At 38.7% G+C, this 21839-nt stretch overlaps 1 protein-coding gene across 4 annotated transcripts in view; it reads right to left on the bottom strand.

Annotated features, from left to right (window-relative positions):
* Positions 1-21839, bottom strand: part of ANKRD44 (ankyrin repeat domain 44) — a 325303-nt gene that overhangs the window by 6552 nt on the left and 296912 nt on the right. For all 4 annotated transcript variants that reach the window (XM_030326794.1, XM_030326793.1, XM_030326795.1 and 1 more), the window contains exons 19-27: positions 19576-19663; positions 18424-18541; positions 16555-16771; positions 12894-12981; positions 5582-5665; positions 3938-4083; positions 3402-3484; positions 1197-1279; positions 113-204 (exon numbers count right to left, since the gene is read on the bottom strand). In XM_030326794.1, the coding sequence (XP_030182654.1) occupies positions 113-204; positions 1197-1279; positions 3402-3484; positions 3938-4083; positions 5582-5665; positions 12894-12981; positions 16555-16771; positions 18424-18541; positions 19576-19663 (999 nt within the window). The remainder of the gene's footprint in view (positions 1-112; positions 205-1196; positions 1280-3401; positions 3485-3937; positions 4084-5581; positions 5666-12893; positions 12982-16554; positions 16772-18423; positions 18542-19575; positions 19664-21839) is intronic.

The following is a 21839-nucleotide window of genomic DNA, read 5'->3' on the forward strand; positions in this document are numbered from 1 at the left end:
GGTAGAGAATTCTCACTGCCTTTTTAATGAGCTTCTATCTTTCTCATCTTCCTCTAGCTTCACAGCATAGGTAAGGTACCTATGGTGGTGATTGCTTACTTTTTCCACTTACCATTTTCATCTATAGCAAGTACACAGGCCCCTTTGGCCAACAACTCCTCAACTACCACCTTCAAGCCATTTCGTGCAGCCACGTGGAGGGGTCTGAAACAAGACAACACCTAACGTCACCTGTGATGCATATTTGTATGAGAATGTGTCGTTTTGGGTAGCTGAATTGCTAAAAGGAAAAAAAAATACTTAAGAATCTATAAATAGTACACGAATATTTTTATTTTGTAAAATAAAAATATTTGCCAACTAAATCTTTTCCAGGTGCTAATGATCCAACTGTTCTTCCATGTTGGTCCAGATTTCTCTGCAGATACTACAAATACTCTGCATCTTAAACAACCCTAATAACAGTATGTAGGGAGTCAGAAAAAGAACGCAAGCTCTGGCACGTTTTCTAGAAGGTTCTTTACCCCTTGCTTTCTACTCTAGCATTTGAATGACTGTTTCACACTGTCCATCAACATGATTGGTATTAATATCACTCATATATATTTATCTCAAACCTCCTTATTATTACTAGATGCACTAAACAATATTTTGTTGAATTTCGAATACCTTAAAGAATAATGTCAAACCCAGTATACTCATCTCTGCTATATACTTCTTAAGAAACTTAATGGAAAAAAAATCCTAATACTCCTTTGCCCTAAAATGCATAAGGAATTTCCTAAAATGGAAAACAAATCAGCCTTTAGGTCTTCCATGCTGAGGAGTACACTGAATTGTATTAAAATGTAATTAAGCCAAATTGCTTAGAAACCCTTCAAATGTATTCGAGGAACCTGATTTATAAAACTGTCACTTTCCAGTAAGAATACATAATGGTAGTGTATTATATTATATAATTCTCTGAAGGCATATCAAAATAAAGATTCTAACTAAAAATGTCTAGCTTGGTCAGCATTTGTCAGTATGTGACTGTCAACTTCCTGAAGGAGAAGCCAGGACTATGTCTTTCACCACTGTGTTCCTCAGTGCTAGACTGGCACACAGCACACTCTTAATATCTGTTGAATAAACGACTATGAAATGAGTATGAATAAACAACTATGTCCAAATCCAACTGTAGTAGTCACACTTACGTCTGCAGTGCGTTATTTCTTGCATTAATAAGGCTCTCGTCCTGTATCTTGTCAAGTATTAACAAGGCACATTTTTCATGACCCTAATCAAGAAAAAAAAAAATAAGAAACACAAGACAGAAACACAGAAAAGTTCCTGCAAAATTACTTGATTTTGCTTTAAATTGAAAACGAACATTCTTTGCTTAAAAACATTTTATTAAGGCTATTTTCTGAGTAATTCCTTTTTTTTCTAAAAAGCAAATGGTTAAAGGATGCTAGATTCTCAAAGATTCTGGATAAGATCTATTAGGACTTGATTAATGGAACTCTAATCTAAAATATTAATATTTCTAAGGTAACAGCAGAATTAATGTTCAGAGAACTGAAGGAGATGCTAGTTCAGCAAGGTCAGCTGGTAAACATATAAGTCTGTCAACGTTACTTTTGAAACATATGTCAAGTCCCATCTCCTTCCTCAAGCCCTCAATGACACTCAGTGACCTATCTACTCCTGAAATTTCCATCACATCTATTATCAGTATCACTTATCATTATGTTGCGAAGGAACTCTTTCAGGAAAGTTCATTCTTCCTCAACCAGGGGAAGATATCTTTATATCTTATAAGAGATGGTTGATAATTTTAAAAAATTAATTTGTAAGTCAGAGACACTTTCATGACTTCAGGCCTATGCCCTGTTAAGGGGTCATAGTTTCTTAAACGCTTGCTATTCAAAGTGCATCCCACAGACAAGCAACATCAGCTTAACTTGGGAGTTAGAAATGTTGAATCTCAGGCCTCACTTCAGACCTGCATTGTTTTAAACACTTATTTATTTATTTTTTTTTGGGGGGGGAGGGAGAGAGAATGAGCTGGGGAGGGGTAGAGAGAGAGAGAGGGAGCCCAATGCAGGGCTTGATCTCATGAACTGTGACCTGCATTTTAACAAGATCCTCTAGTGATTCATTTGCACAATAAAGGTTGAAGATCATTGTACTTCTATTCATGAAAACATTACACTTTGAAACAAACTTTACGAAACTGAGTTTTTTTGTGGTTTCCATGGGCTTCCCAGAGCATGAAGTGAGAAAATGCAACCACTGAAATGAAAAACCAAGACTTCTGGTACCAATGGGTATAAACAACACCTTTAACTGTCACTATATTCAAATCAACCACCATCACCGGTGTCCATTGGCATCACATTATAATGCCTTATAAGGGAGCCCCTGAAATGTAATTTCAGAAGTGTCCCTGGAGTTTTCATTCTAATGCACTCTGATAGAGTGTAAATAGTTGTGATCTTATTAGAGGCCCATCTGGGCTTAAAAATATTCATAGCCGTAGGCTTAGTAAGTTCACATTTGGAATTTATCTTAAAGGAATGAGTAAGAATTCTTTAAAAAAATATTTCTCTACAATGACAACATCTATAGTAGCACATATTTTAAAACACGCAAACGTCTAACAGTTGGGGATGGGTTGAATAAAGGATGGCACATTTCTAAGGTAGAATACCATGCATCTTCTAAAACACTATAAAAATTTGATATCTAAAAGAAAGATATTCATAAGAGATGATTCAGTAACAAAAGCAGGGTTTAAAATAGTATGATCTCCCTTTTGTAAAATTATATATATATTTATATATCATTTATCTTTTACAGAACCAGGAATCTTGGGCTACATGCGAACATCATACTATTAAAAAAAAAAAAAACAAAAAAACTCAAACACATTCCTTGTGGTGAACTACGTATGCATCAGAAAACAGGACAGAAGGTAGAAATGCACATGAATGCACTAATTTGCCTCCTAGGAGAGTAATTTTTGGCTGTGTTATTACAATGTTTTCAAATGGAACAAGATGAAAACAAGTGGACCTTTTTATACTTTAGAAGCCATGTAACTACAGCCCCAGCCTGTGTTTCAAACCAAAATGATATAGTAATGCAACCATGGAGACAGACACAGTGGCAGCATGAAGATAGACCACACAAGAATGCAAGTGTCACATGCCATGAAAGTCATGTCCTCATCAACCCCTGCGTGGGTCTGCCTTTTGCCTCTTCCCCTTCCATTATGCTTAGAGTTGACAACACCTTGGGGAAATGTACATCTTAATTAAGAGACATGATACACGCTTCTGAGATAGCATTCAAGTGGTATTATTATTCCTATTATTACAACACTAAGTAACAGTGTTTCAAATTCATTTACATACTTTGCTACTAGCCAAATGTAAGGATGTGTTCAAGTCTTTATCCTTTACAGTCAGATCAGCCTGGGCACTGTTCACCAAGATATCTATAGAAAAAGCCAAGAGACAATTACTCAGACTACATGCCAATTATAATCACACATTCAAATCAGTATGGTCACGTAATCATATTTAATCCTTTTAAAGAAAAAAAAGAGGAAAACTTTATTGCCACATTTTTTCCATCCAAATCCAAGGTCTACAGGCATCAAGTTTAATTCTCTGTACACAGTTCTGTTATTTCCAGGTCAAATAAATCTGTTGCTATATTTGGTCTCTAAATGTTGAGATGTTTCACTGCAGAGACGAGTTCACTTTGAAAAGGTCCACCAATAATCAAATAACAGGGGACTGAGGATGATTAGCAAGTAGAGTCAAGTGGCTTAAATAAAATGCTGGCCTTTTTTACATGCATATACCAAGAGAATAACTGATTCTCGGTTTTATGCTACTCTGGTTTTGGTTGGGCGTGGATGTGAAGCCCACCAGTCAGCACATACCCACAGCGCCTGCCTGCCCATTCTCAGCAGCCATCATCAGTGCTGTTTTCCCTGAATTGTCTGCTGCGTTCACTTCGGCACTGTGTCTCAGAAGAAGCTGCAAGCACTCCACGTGATCAGCAAATGCTGCCGCGTGAAGCGGTGTCCTAATGATTTAAAACAAACAGGATGTTAGTTTCCTTTATTTATTTTTGACATTTATTCAGTTTTGAGTGAGAGAGAGAGAGAGAGAGACAGAGAGAGAAAGAGAACGGGCAGGGGAGGGGAGAGAGAGAGGTAGACAGAGAATCCGAAGCAGACTCCAGGCTCCAAGCTGTCAGCACAGAGCCCGATGCGGGGCTTGAACCCACGAACCACGAGATCATGACCTGAGCAAAACTTGGATGCTCAACCGACTGAGCCTCCCAGGTGCCCCAATTTTAGTTTCCTTTAAACTCAACACACTCTTTCTGTATATGCCTAAGAAACATGTGCACAGTGTCATCTTAGGGATTTAAACCTTCTCAGTTTACAGAGATGACAATCAGGCCCTCTCCAAGGTCCATTCAGTCACCTATGTGAATGGCACCCCCTAGATTTGGAGGGTGTAAGTGGTGGCCTTGATAATAAAATGAGCATCTTCACTGACCCTTTGATGTTGAGTTCCAGTGACTTCTTTCTTATCTTTGATAAAGATACTTTCAAAATTAGGCCTTAATTTTATAGATAATTGGCTATTTAAATAATAAAAAAAGCCCACATTATCTACTGCGGACAGTTGATTTCTCTAGGAGTACAATTTGGTATTATTTACCAAAAATAAAAACCACTGACCTTCTAACCAAGTAAATCCATGTTTAAAGCTTTATTTCCTAGATGTACTTGGTCATGTGAACACACACATATACTAGACTGCTCACTGCACCACTCTGTGAAACAGCAAAATACTGGAAACAACTTAAATGTTCTTCACTAGACGGCAGGCTGATTAAATGAGTATAGCGATTCAGTGAAGTAATATGCAGATTCAAAAATAATCTAGTAAATCTACATGTTCTGGTATGAAAAGATTTCCAAGATACCCTAAGAGCAGAGCATTGCAACAGAATTCTCCCATTTGCATAAGAGCATAAGTATATATTTTTTTACATATGTTTGTGGTTATTGTGTAGAAATTACTTGGTAGAATATAAAAATGTGAAAAGATCAATTTAAGGTGATGGAAGAGGCTGGGGCTTCTGGGATAAGAGAGTAATTTCTCCTAATTACATATTCATTATATTTAATTTTTAAAAGCCATGCTTTTATATTAGTTTTTGTGACTTTTATTGTTTGTTCTTTTTTTTTTTTTTTGAGAGAGAGAGCGAGAGAGAGAAAGAGTATGAGTGGGGCAGAGGGGTAGAGGAAGAGAGAGAGACAGAGAGAGAGAATCCCAAGCAGGTTCCACACTCAGCACAGAGTCTGATGTGGGGCTCAATCCCAAGACCCTGGGATCATGACCTAAGCCAAAGTCAAGAATCATATGCTCAACTGACTGAGCCACCAAGGTGCCCCTATATTACTTTTTAAACTAAACAAAAAAATAAATGTTTGGCTACTTTACAACCACAAAGCAGAGACTAAGATTGATCCAGACAAGAGGCATGCCATCTCAGTATCACTTACCTGCCTTTGTCATCTCTGCAATTGACAATGCTGGAATCTATGGCCCCAAGTAGCAATGACGCACAATTCTCATGATCGTTTATTCTAAAATGAAAATAAGTTTTACATTTTAAGGTATCACTCTTTAAAAAATTACATGTTTCCTCCTACTCCATCTTCCTATGCACTATATATTTTAACAGTCTGACACATTAAAAAAATATGATTCAAATATCTGTGGTTTATGATCTGTTCACATGACTGCAGAAGACAATTTAGATCACACGAACAAACTTCATTTAATGCTTCATGAAGCAGGCAGTCTCCATTCTCAAGAGTTTGGAGAACTGCTTGCTTCAGGAAGTGTTAAATAAGATGTATATCACCTAAATTGTCTTCTTTAATCAGTTTAACAGGTGACGAGGGTGGGATTCTAAGCTGACTACTAACAGCCTGCAAGAGGAAAAGACAAGCAAGGCACCTGCCTAACCCTGAGTTCACTCTCCTCTGGTTACCAAGGGCCGGGGGTGAGTCACTTTTGGATGTGAGGTCTGCTCCCTTGTCTGAAACGGTCCAGGCCAAACGCACTTTATCCAAAACTTTTTAAGGGAAAAGTGTTCATTAAAGTTCCCAGAGAGGTTCTATGATTCAGAAAAGGCTCAGGGACAGTTAGGTGACAGCAGCTGTGGGACTAACAGGGACCATGATGTAAGTCTACAGCATAAACCACTGGGAGACTTGGGGAAATAAATTAAAAGTCTGCAAAAATGCAGACTGTTTTGACCAACGGCACATCAAAATCTAAGTAGGCACAAGTTGGACTATTAGAAGCCCTTAGGGCATCCACCATTATAAAGAATGCTTGTGACGAGTAATAGATCTTTTGTTAATGAGAATCTCAGAAATCAAAGCCACAAAATTGATGGGCATAGGTTGGGCACTTTAAAGCTGTTACAGTGCTCACCACATACTTCTGTGATAAGTTGGTCATGGAATAGATTAGATTCATACTAGGTCACCCAACAACTTCAAGAAAATTTCATGCAACAAGGTACACTGTAAAACACCACACAAATCCCAAACTCAATGGTACATCTCTCTCAGGTATTAATTTGGTTCCAAGAGACTCTAGGCTTAGCTAAAGAAATGAGATCCTCAAGTTTCAAAGAATTGAGCACTCTGCCTTCCAGCACAGTTGCTTATTTTATGTCTAAGAACTGTGATCCCAGATGCAACGGATACCTACAAAAATGGCAAACTCCTACTAAGACAACCTAGAATTACAATGGCCATCATGGGGAATGTTCCAATTAGGTAAGATTGTTCCTTTGAGAAGAAGAGTTGAAAGCAAGGGTTCCCAAATCAACAAAGAGAATGGGATGCCTATTTTAATTGGTCTGCAGAAGCTTCCAAAAGGTTTCAAGATTCCAAGGTAGCTTCATTGAAAGATTCATTGCAAAAGGTTAATGAAAAATTAAAGACACAAGAGGTACCTAAAATAAAGACTGTAAGACTGATATGACTCCTACTACTGCCCTCTATCCTCCCTTACCTGAGTACTTACAGTCTACTAATTCACTTCTGAATTGCCTTTCCACTGTAAAGAGGCTACAAGAGTGTAAACAAGTCTTTTCAGAGTTACTGGCCCTATAGCTACAACTGCTCCAAGGCCAGAAACTTAAAACAACACCTCAGTGCACCATCATCAAAACACTGGCTCAGAAATTGGTGTCTCATTTGCAATCCACCAGGACACTGGAGGAAAGATTGTCCTAGAAGGTTTTGTGCAAATCCTCTGATACCAACTCAAATGTCCCCATATATACCCTCAAAGGAGGGCCCCTATTATATGGCCCCCCTCCAGTGTTGATAAGATGCCAAGGAATTCTCCGGTAAACTGCTATAAGTTATTCCTTTTAACAGCCAAGTCGAAATAAAATTAAAATTAATGGAAAAATCTTGCAAAATTCCAGTAGACACATACCAGAGCAATATTCTCTACTTTGAACTCCACTTACTCTGGAGCCTGCAGATGGGATCCTGGGAAAACTGGCAAGAGTGGGCAAAGAATGAGAATTCTTACCAGATTCAGCTTTTCTGGTCTCTGTGGTGCCTGGTCAAGAGGGGAAGGTATAATTTTGTGTTTTCCCTTCCTTTCCAAATTCACTCTTACGAATTTGGTTTTGAGGTAGCCATTGATTATTGATCTTTTTCTCTTCCAGGGACTGCTATTGCCTTCTTGCTTGTCCTAAATCCTTCTTTCTTTTGGCAATCTTTAGGAGGTAGCTGTGGATCTTGGGAGAGTAGTATCTTTTGCACCATCTTTGGGGGCACCTCTTGCATTCCATGGGTTGTTCAGTATTGCCAGGGATATTTACTGTTTGCCCAGGCTGACAAGATATTGGAAATGCCTTTTTCTTTCTTTCTCTTTCTTTCTTTCTTTCTTTCTTTCTTTCTTTCTTTCTTTCTTTCCCTCTTTCTCTTTCTTTCTTTTTTTCCCTTCCTTCCTTCCTTCCTTCCTTCCTTCCTTCCTTCCTTCCTTCCTTCCTTCCTTCCTTCCTTCCTTCCTTCCTTCCTTCCTTCCTTCCTTCTTTTAAAGTTGCTTCATGGTCAGAAGTTGGCCAAATAGGAAGTTGGTATTCAGAGCCTGATAGCAACTTTTTTTTTAGGCCTTCCCACTAAGTTAAATGAAACTATGTACCTGGTGTTGGGAGTGGGGGACCAGGGGCATTCCAAAGACAAACAGCTCTAAATCTAGAACAAAGGAAGCCTTTGATTTCTATCTTAGTTGAAGGAAGATTTTCTCCTTGATATAAAAAAGCAAATTAAAGATAATGTAGTTGGATGAGTGGGTCAGCCCCCTTTTTGGGGGGAATTAAAACCAACCTTCCTTGCCTTACAAATTCGGTTTTTAAAGAACAGAAAAAGCTCACCTATCCTTTTGATCAATCCCCAAATATCCTCTATTCATCTCAAAAGGCTTGTAGGTATTGTAAAATCCTAGATTTAGGAAACAGAAGTCCTTCTTGGAAGAAAGAATTACTGCATTCTTTCCCTGTGCCTTTGAGATGTAAATGTTATAAAGGTCTTCTCTAGGAACTTGTTTGTAAGTCAACTGTTTGAAATGCACATTTCAGGGAAATAATTCTTGTCAGAAAAAAGAAGAAAAAAAGAAAGGCTATTTGGAAACTAGGAAATAAAAAATCCTAAGTGTTGATGAGCACTGGGTGATGTACGGAATCTCTAAATCTCTATATTGTACACCTGAAACTAATATAACGCTGTATATTAACTATACTGGAATTAAAAAAAATGTTTAGGGGTGCCTAGGTGGCTGAGTCAGTTAAGTCTCAGACTCTTGATTTCAGCTCAGTTCATGATCTCACGGTTGGTGAGTTTGAGCCGTACGTGCATTGGGCTCTGCACTGAGAGCACAGAGCCTACTTGGGATTCTCTGTTCCTCTCTCTCTGCCCCTACCCCATTTGTGCTCTTTCTCTCTCAAGATAAATAAATAACTTAAAAAAAATTTTTTTTAAATCTTAAGTTTTCTTCTCAAATATTAGTAAAGAGGTTTAAGCCATCTGAGCAGATAACCTTAACTAATTCCATTTGTCAAAAACAAAATTTAGATCTATGTATTTGTTTTGTTAAAAAATTTTTTTCAAATGTTTATTTATTTTTGAGAGAGAGAGAGAGAGTGTGTGAGTGGAAGAGTAAGTATGATGTTTCATCTCCAATTTTGGAAGAATTTTGTTACTGATTTGTAAATTGGTTTCCTTGTTTCATTTCTTTTTAAAAATACATATGACCTGAGATCATGACCTGAGCCAAAGTTGGATGGTTAACCAACTGAGCCATCCAGGCACCCCACCCACAAATAAAATTCTAAATGAAGTCTTTTTGACCTTGAACGAAGTTGGGTATTTTTCAAAGGTACCTGAAACATCTCAAAAGATTCTTTCTCTTTCCTTATGAAAGGATAAATATTAAACTAATCAGGCTTATTTGGTATGTTAAATTATATAGGAAGCATTGTCAGATAAGAAATGATGTTTTCAGGTTATATGGTGAGCATACATACGTTATCATAAGTGTTCCAGAAATTGTATAAAATTCCTAAAATTCTGATGCATTCTGGTATAATTTTATCTGTCCATAATTCCACTTATCATGTTAAATGTTATGTGTAACAAAAATTAACAAATTTCCTTGTCAATTCCTTGCAATTACTTGTTATCGGATCTTCCACAATAGACCTATTTAAATCCTTTGTCATTTGCAGGCAGTTATTCTTTTACTCTGATGCTTTTGCAAAATGAAATTCCTGGAAAGGACCCTACGAAGTACCTTGATCACTGACACTGCTGCCAAATTACAAGGTGTACAAATCTCATGACTGTAGAAGGCTCATCTGACATCTGGTCCTGGGCCAATGCCAGAGACTTCAAAATCAAATTGACTGTGAAGATTAGTAGCTGACACTGAAGTACACCGTTTCCTCCTAAGATGTTGGATCAAGAACATTTCTCTCCATTCCTCTTTCCCTCTCTGGCCATTTTTTCCCTAATTATTATACCATGAAGGTCTTTATGATTCGTTTGTCCACCTCTCACCTTGAGCTGGCCTAGAAAGAGAATGCCGTCACTCACATATGTCAGGCCACTGCAAAGGAGGGTAATCAAACTCTCAACTTACTGTTGGATTTGCTATAATACTGGTGACTCTGTGGTTCTGTCCATCAAAAACTTTCTCCTGATTTCTAATGTCTAGGTTTCTCTAGAACAAGCTTGCTGGAAAACACTTCTAGGGAAGTGGAAACACGGTTATACAAGATACATTAACAGGCCAACTGGCTTAAAGAAGTATCCCCTCTTTGGGACCATTTCTTGGTTTGATTCTAGTTGGTTTGGTTCATGGGGACCCTGTTTCAGGAATGTCCTGCAAATCTTAGGAATACTTTTTCCTTATTTTTATTTTTAATTTAATTTTTTATTTTTTAAAATTTACATCCAAATTAGTTAGCATATAGTGCAACAATGATTTCAGGAGTAGATTCCTTAGTGCCCCTTACCCATTTAGCCCATCCCCCCCCACAACCCTCCAGTAACCCTCAGTTTGTTCTTCATATTTATGAGTCTCTTATGCTTTGTCCCCCTCCCTGTTTTTATATTATTTTTGTTTCCCTTCCCTTATGTTCATTTGTCTCTTAAAGTCCTCATATGAGTGAAGTCATATGATATTTGTCTTTCTCTGACTGACTAATTTCACTTAGCATAATACCCTCCAGTTTCATCCACGTAGTTGCAAATGGCCAGATTTCATTCTTTTAGATTGCCGAGCAATACTCCGTTGTATATATATACCACATCTTCTTTATCCATTCATCCATCAATGGCCATTTGGGCTCTTTCCATACTTTGGGTATTGTTGATAGTGCTGCTATAAACATGGGGGTGCATGTGTCCCTTCAAAACAGCACACCTGTATCTCTTGGATAAATGCCTAGTAGTGCAATTGCTGGGTCGTAGGGTAGTTCTATTTTTAATTTTTTGAGGAACCTCCATACTGTGTTCCAGAGTGGCTGCACCAGCTTGCATTCCCAAGGAATACTTTTACTATTAATAATTATCTTCCTGGTCTATTGCTCCTGGTATGTTGTTCTCTCAAGGTTTTTAGATGCGTGTGTGCAACTATAAACTAACAAATAGTCTCCCTCCAACTAGAATGCAAGCCTGACATCATCTCCTCCTGTGAAATATATACTGACACCCAAAGAGACAATGGTAACTGAGAATAGCTTTCAACATCACCTTTGCTCAAACCTCTTGGTTGGCCAGAGGTTGATCAAAGGGAGGAGGAAGAACTGTCAAATTGATCTCACATTAACCTTTCCTTGGTAGACGAGGCACCACTGGTCCTGGGAAACAACATCAGCAAAACAAAACTTTACATTTCATGTTCTTATAAATGTTCCATCTTCCCAGAGATAAGACCATCTAGTTAACCAATTAATAATCACCAAGGTATATGGGTGATTGCTCCATTCCTATGATACCTCAGATTTGTAACCCTAGGTAATCAGGTTTTTTTTTAAATGTTTATTTATTTTTGAGGGGGGGGGGCATGAATGGTGGAGGGGCAGAGAGACCGAGAGACAGAGGATCACTGTGCTGATAGCAGTGAGCCCTATGTGGAGCTCAAACCCACAAACTGTGAGATCACAACCTGAGCCAAAGTTGGATGCTCAACTGACTGAGCCACCCAGGTGCCCCACTAATCAGGCATTTTTATTCCTTCTCTTCCTTGTTCCCGATTTTTTATTCTGTAAAAGCTTCCTATTTTCCGCCCCATTTTGCAGTTCTCTGAACTCTTCAAAGTGCAGACAGTCTGCTTCATGAAGTGCAAAATAAAGATTGTTTGTATCACTTCAAATGTCTTCTTTAATCATTTTAACCATTTTAATGGCACACGCTCTGTATTCCCAGCACGTCTTCAGAACCCCTACATCCAGGAAGGTGTTTACTGCATATCACTTATACAAGGCATCATGTTAGGTTTTGGGGGGATACCAAAGTGACAAAGAAATGCTTCCTTCAAATTAAAAATCACCCCTACTCTTTATTCCTTACCCTTTCTTTATGGAGCCATTTTATGCCTCCAATATCTTTCAATCAAATGACCCAGCTGCATGTGAAGCACACAGAAATGCATAGACAAAGCACTCCCAAGTCTTGGGTCTCTAGGCTGACCATCATTTCCCAGGTGAATATGAACCCCTGGGTAAACACAGGCCCCAGGTGACCATGTTCCTCCAGGCTGACTGTGGAAGTTGGACTTACCGTCACCGTATTCTCTAAACATTCATACTATGACATGGCAGAAAAAATTACATTCATCAAAAAAGAATTTACAACCTATGAAGAATGGAGAATTACAATATATAAAAAGTCTTCCTGCTATAAAATGTCTTTCCAATCATCCATAGGTACATTGTTTCTAACCCCAACTTATTTTTAGAGTTTGGTACATCTAAAGAGCTCTTCACCTGGTGTGTAACGTGCCTGTTAGCAGTCACCCATTACCCTTCAGGTAGTTTCCCTCTGGTGATATGTGAGCCCCCTGGAAACCTGGGCACTCTACAAAAAGCTCCTGGAAAATCATTAACACTAGGGACCACACTTTGCTATCAGACCTATTTGCCATTAGCAGCAAAATGGAATATATTGGTCTTATCTCTAGTCTAAAAGCCCATCTCTTCCCTAAAAGGCAATTTCTTTGCATGTAGTTAAAAGGATTAAAGGAACACCATTAACTTCCAGCATTTCTACTTACATTGCACAGTGCAGTGGAGTAAAGGGATTACCGATAAATGTTCGAAAACATTTTTGCTCCAAAAGTACCTCTATACAGTTTTCATTACCTGCAAGGAATCAAAAGAATTTAGGGAGTTTCCCAGAAAGAAATTTTGTTCAACGCAATCTATTTTCTTTTTCATTAAGTATTGAATTCGACTGAATTCTCCTGAATTGGCTGCATGTTCATTCTCCATGGAATAAAATTCACAAAATGCCAAAATGTTATGAACTATGCTCACAGGTGTTCTGAGACATAATGAAACAGTGAAGGCCATATGTTCTGGTGGAGAGAAAGAGATAAAGAAGAGACCTCATTTGCAAGATTCTATATCATCCTCAGCTCTTGCCAGATGCTTGACATAGATATGCCTGTTTGACCATATTTACCATAGCAAATTCTCCTTTCACCCTCACGAATAGGTTCACTTACAATTATGCAACCTAATTCACGAAAGAAGATGTGATTGATAGAATTTAGTATTTGAGATAATGCAGGTGAAAAAGGGCTTTGACTATAAAATACTACACATGTGTTTAATACAGCACCAAGATCAGTTCCCAGCAAATAGTATGTACCCAATAAGTATTTTTTTTAATAAGTAGAGGAATGAATATGAGGAATTATTTTCAGCAAAATGACAAGTAGTTTCTAAATCAACTGAATTTGAGTTGAGTAAGGCCCTAGTTCTGTCAGCTTACTTGTTACCTGACTTAGGCAACTCACTTGGGATTTGTGAGCCTCAGTTTCCCATATATAAAATATCAGACTAGTAATGCCCGTCCTACCTAGGTCACAGGATGATGGAGTTTTCAGCTGATAAAGGACATATATGTGTTTTGTGAGACGAGGTACAATTGTTGAAGGCAAAGTTATTTGGCTTTGGAATATAGATTGTTCTCCTGAACCTCTTCTTGGTTAAATTTAGTGCTAAATTAGAGTTCTTTTATGGTCCACCTCAGAATTATGTAGATGTGTCTAATTTTAAGTGTTAAAATTCAAGCCAAACCTTTCTTGTACTTCTAGAGAGAAAAGGTGAAACAGTTTTTAGGATGAAGAAGCACATGAAGTGATGAATATAAAATCGTCTAACTTTATTCAAGTTATACTGTTTAGCTTTCCAACTATATCCAACCCTCACTCAAACCACCCTAGATACTGTTGAAGTGTTGGGAAGAGGGGCTTCCCTCTATTAGTATGACTCCCCCCAAAGGACTTAGCTTCATGCAGCATCTACATCTACCATTCCTTGAAGACTATGTGAATCCCAATTTCAGATCTGTGTGGGGAGGACTGAGGACCCCTGTACAACTTTCAATATTCTAAGTGCTCAGTGGAGGGGATTCTAGGAAAATGAGAGCTTGAACCTCAGATTTGAAAGGCTGCACTGGCAAGGTGATTGCTCAGGAGAGGGTCTCCCCCTTCCCTCCTTGCACCTGGATGGGCCCAAGAACAGAGGCACCTGCCATTCCCACACTATCCCACTCCAGTCTAAATTATGCGGTCTATAATCAGCACTCTTATGTCTTCCCCCTTCCTGTAGGTTTTCCAGTGCCAGAGAGATCTCACAGCTTGATTCAGATGGGGGTAGGGAGCTCTCATCCATTAGTAGAGAGAAAAAAATCACAATCCACCAATGGCAGGGAGGGAGCAAAATCAAGTCGAACAAGCAGCAAAATGTGGCTCTCACCAAAGTCGGAACACTGAAAAAAGGAGGACTCTAACGAAACCATAATGAAAGGTCTTACGTTGATATATCAGGGCACCCAAAAACCTTTCTGGACCTAATAATCATAGTTTTTGAGTGAAAAATTTAATAGAAGAATTAAAAATGGAAAAATAAAATTATAGGAGTTGAGTAAGAAACACATGGGGAAATATCCACATACACTTAGGGGTGAAAGACCTGCTTAAGCAAGACTGGAAACTTAGATGCAATAAAAGAAAAAAAATTGATAGATTCAACCATTTAAAGTTCAAAATCTCTGCATCAAAAAGATATCATAAACAAGGAACAAAGACAAATGCAACACACATAACAAATGGAGAATTCATATTTCTAACACAAGGTACTTCTGCAAACACTATGAGAAATGATAAACAACTCAGTAGGGAAAAATGAGCAACAGATGAAAAAGGTAATGTCCAGAAGAGGACACTTTCCTCGTCTGGAAAAGGAAATACAAATACATAAATAAATACACTATCAGAGAAACACAAATTGAAAAATATCTGTTTCTTGCCCTTCAAACTGACAAAAATTAAAAAAAAGACATACTATCTTGGGCTGGCAGAGGCTTAAGAAGATAGTAAGTTTTATATACACGTTTGATGGAGTAATAAATCTTTATACTCTTTTTGCCAAGTAATATGGTATAATTTACTAAAATTAAAAAATTTTAGGGCATGTATGCCCTCTTATCAACAATTTCACTTTTGGGGACATCTGAAAGAACTCGAGTTACCATAATATGAACATACACACTGCAGCATTGTTTGTAATAGGAAAAAACCTGAAAACAATTTGAATGTTCGTCAACAAGGATATGGTATGAATAAATAATAGATTCTGGTATACACACTCACACATGCCTGTATCTATCCAGCTATGTGCTACAAAATATACAACTATTAAAAAGATCAATGTATAGTGATACATATTGACTTGTCAGAGTATCTGCAATGGAAAGTTAAGTAAATAGTGACAAAAAAGTTATATAATATTTGCTCTATGATTCTAGTTTTTAAAAATAGGTGCGTATATAATAGGTGCATATTTATTTATTATTCTCAAGGGAAAATTATGAAATATATATACACCAAATTACATCAGAAAGTAAATTTGGAAATGGAGACAATTTTACTTTAGGCACTTCAGTATTTTTGATATGTTATAGTTAGTATGCATTTTCCTTTTTTACTCAAATAAGTGAAATAAAATTTTAAAAATCTCCCAAATAACAAGTGCTACTAAATAATTAGGGGATATAAGACATAAAAAGAAATGCCAAAAAAATAAATCACGCATCTACTAGTGGTCAATTGTGACAGATTATTACATCATATTTTTTTGTTTGCTTTTTTAGCTTTATTATTTTAATTCCTTGTAGGATCTCTGGTTATCTCATGTAAACCAGAAACCCTGATTAAAACTAGTTCTTTCAGTTCATCCAAAGCTCTGAATAGGAGTTACATGTTAGAGGTTAACAAAAAGGAGGAAAGTGGAGGTGCCTGGGTGGTTCAGTTGGTTAAATACCCGACTTTGGCTCAGGGCACAATCTCACAGTTCGTGAGTTCAAGTCCTGCATTGGTCTCTGGGCTGACAGCTTGGAGCCTGGAGCCTGCTTCAGATTCTGTGTCTCCCTCTCTCTCTAACCCTCACCACTTGTGCTCTCTCTCTTTCTCAAAAATAAATAATAAACATTAAGAAAAATTTTTTAATTAAAAAAAAGAGGAAAGTGAATTTTTACTGCATTAGGGCATCATGGTAGTCATGAAGGGGGAAAAGGGTATCTTAGATATAGAAAGATTGGAAACCATGGTTTACAATGTTACACTATGTTCTCACTTCCACTGAGACCACAGTGGTACCGGGCAGGCAGAAAGTCTACTGGAAACAGTCCAACGACAATCAACTCACCATTGTAACAAGCCCAGTGCAGTGGCGTGTAGCCTTGGTTATCTTTGAAAGAACAGTCCTCCTCGGAAAGTGCCATCTGGAGCAGCTCGCTCAGCCATGTGGCATGGCCACGAGCCGCCGCGTAGTGCAGGGGTGTCCTCCCTCTGGAATCTTTACAGAGAATCGACACTTCTTGTTCCAGCAGCATTTGCACACATTCCTCGTGGCCTGTCATAATCTGAGGCATTGCAATTAAAAACACAAAACACATCTCAGAAGGGCAGAGATGCAGGAAGCAAAGCAGGGCTAGGTGAGGCTAGGCTCAGAGTAAGTGGACATACACTTGGGCCTTAAGGCAAGCAGACTCTGCCCTACTGCGGAGGGAAGAGGCAGCACAACCCCAGCAGGATTCCTAACGGAGAAGTCTGTGAACACCAGCGCCTCAGAAACATCTCTTGACTCTCCAAACATAAACTTGAAAGGTAGCGTGATATAGTGGAAAATACCAGCTTCAGATTCAGGAAGGTGCAAGTTAAATCCTGGCTCCCACTTATGACACTTGGACAAATCAATCTGCCTTTCTGTGCCTCACTTTACCCACCTATAAGCAGGAATAGTCATAATGACTCGGAGGTTGTTGTGAGGCCTTGTGAGGTATGCACAGGCTCCCAGCCTGTGACACGGACCACAGGAAGTATTCAAAAAATAAGAACTACGATTATGATATTAACCACTTAGAGTTCTTATTCTTTTCATTTATCATAGTGTTTAGCACCATCCCCAAATAGCAATTTCATAATTTGTTTTTGTTTCATTTAGTTTGACGCGCATTAAAAAAAATTTCAGCAGATATGTATGAAGAATCATCCAAGGATACATATTTCAGCAGGATATGTACTTCAGGTGGGAAATTGTCACAGGATACATATTTTAGGTGGCGAATGGGCCCACATTTGTAAAAAAGAACAATTAGAAATAGCATGGCTACTGAAAACTAGGTAATCACTACAATAAATTATACCTCCTAAGCAAAATGGAGGATTAAAATAATGTGGCAGAAAAATACTTAGTGACATGGAGGGGTGCCTGGATGGCTTAGTCAGTTAAGCGTCTGACTCTTGATTTCAGCTCAAGTCATGATCTCATGGTAAGTGAGTTCAAGCCCCGTGTCTCTCAGCATGAAGCCTGCTTAGGAGTCTGTCTCTCCCTCTCTGTCCCTCTCCCTAAATAAAAACATTTAAACAAAGAAAAAGAAAAAATATTTAGTGACATGGAAAAAAAGTCCTTGATCTACTTAGAGAGAAAAAAAAAGCAGGTTCCAAATAACATCATCAGTATTCTCTCTTTTTAAAATTCAAAACAAATGCACATTACAGCAAAAAAGAATGGGGATATATTTACTAAAAAGTGGTTATCTCCAGGAGGTAGAATTGCTGGTGATTGTGATTTTCTTCCTTAAGCTTTACTTTTTTTTTTTTTTTTTGCAAATTTTGTATGATTTGCATATAATCATAAAACAGAATCAATTCTATCAACAGCAGGTGTTCATGTATCTATTATCATAATCTAACATGAAATCTGAAGAGCAGGATCTAAGAGTACCTGCCATTATTTTACCTTTGCAAAAGATTTTGTAATTTCTTCTCTCTCTTTTTTTTTTTTTTTTGTAATCTCTACACTCGATGTGGGGCTCCAATTCATGACCCTGAGATCAAGAGTCACATGGTTTACTGACTGAGCCAGCCAGGCACCCCTGTAATTTCCTTTTCACTGACCTTTATTAGTTATCTTAGAAAATAATGTTTTTACTAAAAATTCATATGGGGGCAAAAAAGAGGAAACAAGCTCACTACAAAATTGCTTTACTAAAGCTGAGGAAGATGTGCATACCCCTCTGTGTAAAGCTGTGCAGCCCATGATGTCAACAGCATCTACATTTGCTTCCTTTTCAAGCAACAATGAAACAGCATCAATGTGGCCATATGCTACTGCAAGCATCAGTGGGGTTCTAGGGAGAGAAATAAATTAGGCTTTTAAAAAGAAGATTGGGGGAAAAAAAAACCCAAACCACATCATTTCCTGAGGGAAAACACCTCTCTCTTCCTTCTCTTTCTCCCCCTCCCCTCTCCCCTTAACAACTGCTTAATATTTTCTGAGGGTCCCCAGTTTGCCGTAGGTCCATGGAACAAGCTATATGCTCTACCTCTGGTCTCTAAAGGCCATGTGGAATGGTGTCAGTGGAATGATCAATAGAGGGGGACAGGGTTGCTTCTCACAAGGTTCATGTTAATCCCATCATTTTCAAAACCATGTAGCATTCACCAAATACTGAGGAGGGAGTGTGTCTATGGAGGAGACCCTCTTACTTCTAGCATTGCAGTTCTACTTTCACAGTTTCCTATGTTGGACATCTGCTCAAGATTTTATTTGATCAAAACTTTCATTGCCTTAAAGAAAATTCTGACGAATCTAGAGTTAAAAACAAAGTGTTGGGGCCCAGGAAGTGAGGTTCTGGTTTGAACTCTGACACTAATTCATTGGTCTGGAGTGAGTCACTAGCGCTTTGTTTTTGGCTTTGCATTTCCTATCTGTAAGAGAAGATTAGGTGGGGGAATAGGCTAACAGACGGAAAATACTTTGGAAAAACAAACTCAGAAAGGACAAAATTATGAAGGATTTTTTTTAATGATAGCGATAACCTCTTGAGGTCTGTCCTGTTCTCATTATTAATTAAAAAAATGGGAATGCAGCAGCTTCAGACGAGGGTAAAAATGGATACAAAGAAGAAACAAATTAAAGAAAGCCCAGGACACATGGCCCCAAAAGTTGGCTCTTTTTCATCAAGATACACAGCCCCCACCCCATACTTTTCTTGGATATATACTTTAGCACAAAGGCCCTTCATTATTCTTGGGCTTTCAACTATTAATTTCACCCAAATATATACCTCAAACTACAACTCCCTCCTAACTGTTTAAAGAATTAACCAGTTACCTATTGTGATTGAAATGTCAACCCCAGGCCGGATTTAAAAAGACTTACTGTCCTTTGGCATCTTTCACGTCAATTGCTTCTGGGTTGTCTGCAATTTCTAGTAATAGCCGCAAACACAGTGTATGACCATTAATTACTGAAAAGGAAAATAAGGGACATGTTTTTAACAGACCAGCACTACACGTATCCTTCCAAAGTGAAATTTATTTACACTTCAAATCAGTGGTTTTCAACTGCTGCTGACAGATACCCCAGGTTTCCAGCTGGTGCTAGCTGCTGGGCACATCAGGCTCCAATGTTTGTTACTAGTCGATTCAGCTTCCCTTTCTTTCCATTAGGGCACGTTGGTCCTCACCTACCATTTTCCTGGTCCTGCATTGAGAGTGTGTTCCTTAAAAATGATGTCCTTTCTTCCCTCCTTGTATGGGACTGATATCCTCTCCTCAATTTTCAGCTAGCTATCTTTTGTGTTCCTTGAAGAGAGTTACCCAATTCTATATAATCCCATGTCCAGCCTGCCTCTAGCGCTTTTTAAAAAGAAGGAAGAAGGGAGAGGATGGAAAACAGGAGAGTAGAACAGGATGGGAGGGGAGGAGGGCAAAGGGGAGCAGAGGAAGGGAGGAAAGGAGATGCAAACAGGTCCTGCCTGTTTTCTCCTAGACTTCACATTTATAGGTAGACAAGAACAATCATTCAGTTGATTTGTGGTGACTTAAAGCCTCAAACCGGAAAGGTACCCAGCCCTGGGGTCACTGCTCCTTGATTGACTAGAGGCTCCCAGGGGATTCAGGGATGCGCCCTCTGTGGCTGGAAGACAGCTCTGTCCCAGAGTTCCTCAAACTTCTGCCCTAGGTTTATCAGTCTTCCAGGGTCTCTTGCACTGGCTTCCATGGCTGCCACCTACCTGTCCCCTTGGCCCCTCAGTTCCTTCCCTGGCTGAGCTGTGACTGTAGCAACCGCCTTGCCCCTTCTTCTTCTTGCCCAGCCGACCAAAGGTGGGCTGTCCACTGGGCCTTGACCCGCTGGGGCCAAATAACAAGATCTCACCCCTGTGTGCACCGGGCAAGATTCTACTCTGGGGAGTGGTGGTGCCCCCCTGGGGCTGGGAAGTAAGCCTCCTGGAAGGATAATCTACTGGGCTAAGGTACTTTCCTCCAGGTTGTTGAGTGGAACCCACAGCCTTACAAAAGACATGGGTTTCCACTGAGGGAGTATGATGAGAACAAATATGTTTAAAATTCTAAATGTGACATCCTCTCTTCTCTGAACAATGAGAACACTATAAGACACATTGCATTTACCGCATTATGGCTGTGGAGAGAGAAGGGAATAGATGCAGCTATGTTAGGTTGATAAAGGCTCTTCTAAGAGCTGCATTTTACAGTTCTTTTTATTGCATGCCAGTCGTGAGAGAATGCTAACTTAACGACATATTTTTCAGGGACAATGCATATTAGAATTAGCTTCCATTCATTGACACAACACAAATTAACTACAGGAATAATGCCCACATTTTGTAGACCACTGCATTCAGCTCATTCAGCAATGTTCCATTTATGTATCTCAGGAGGAAATTTTGGGGACTGGATGTACAGGCAATCTACTGCTGTTGCTGTTGTTTTGTTTTTTGTTTTAAAAATTACATTAAACCTATTACCATTGGCAAAATAGGCAAGAATTTAATGTATGCTTAAAAGGAAATGATCAGCAGAGAAATGATTGCTACACACTATAGACAATGGGTTCATGAAGGTACAGGTATATTTTGATGGATTCCTCTTTCTATATCAATTTGCTACTCATTAAATACTCATAATCATAATAGTTCCAAAGACATCTGATTTTTGGCCAAACAGAAAAAGACAATAAAATTATCTAAGTTCACATCACTCGCCCAGTATGCTGGAGAACAAACCAATTTCTACAGTGGTGCTTTTATGTTTTTGGAAGGGGGTAGGGTGGTGTACTTTTGAACTTAGCTAATAGCCCTCAGGTAATTATAATTCCCCTTTAGTGTAAAAGTGTTGCCAAACCAGAATTCTTACCGGCTTCCCATACACTATGTTTTCCCCAGTTGCCTTCTAGCAAAAAGATGCTAACATCTCCTTCAGTTGTGCCTGCCAACTCCAGCTTTGTCCCAGACTAGCTCAGCCTCTCCCTGGCTGTGAGTGACAGCCATTTTTCATACTGCTCAAAGGCCACAACTGTCAATGCAACGATCTGTGCCAAAACCTCTAATATCCATCCTGGCTCCCGCCTCTCACAGTACTCCCAGGATTTGAAACAAAAAACAATTGGCCTCTCAAATGAGT

Source organism: Lynx canadensis, chromosome C1 (genome assembly GCF_007474595.2).
Source record: "Lynx canadensis isolate LIC74 chromosome C1, mLynCan4.pri.v2, whole genome shotgun sequence".
Taxonomy (NCBI): Eukaryota; Metazoa; Chordata; class Mammalia; order Carnivora; family Felidae; genus Lynx; species Lynx canadensis.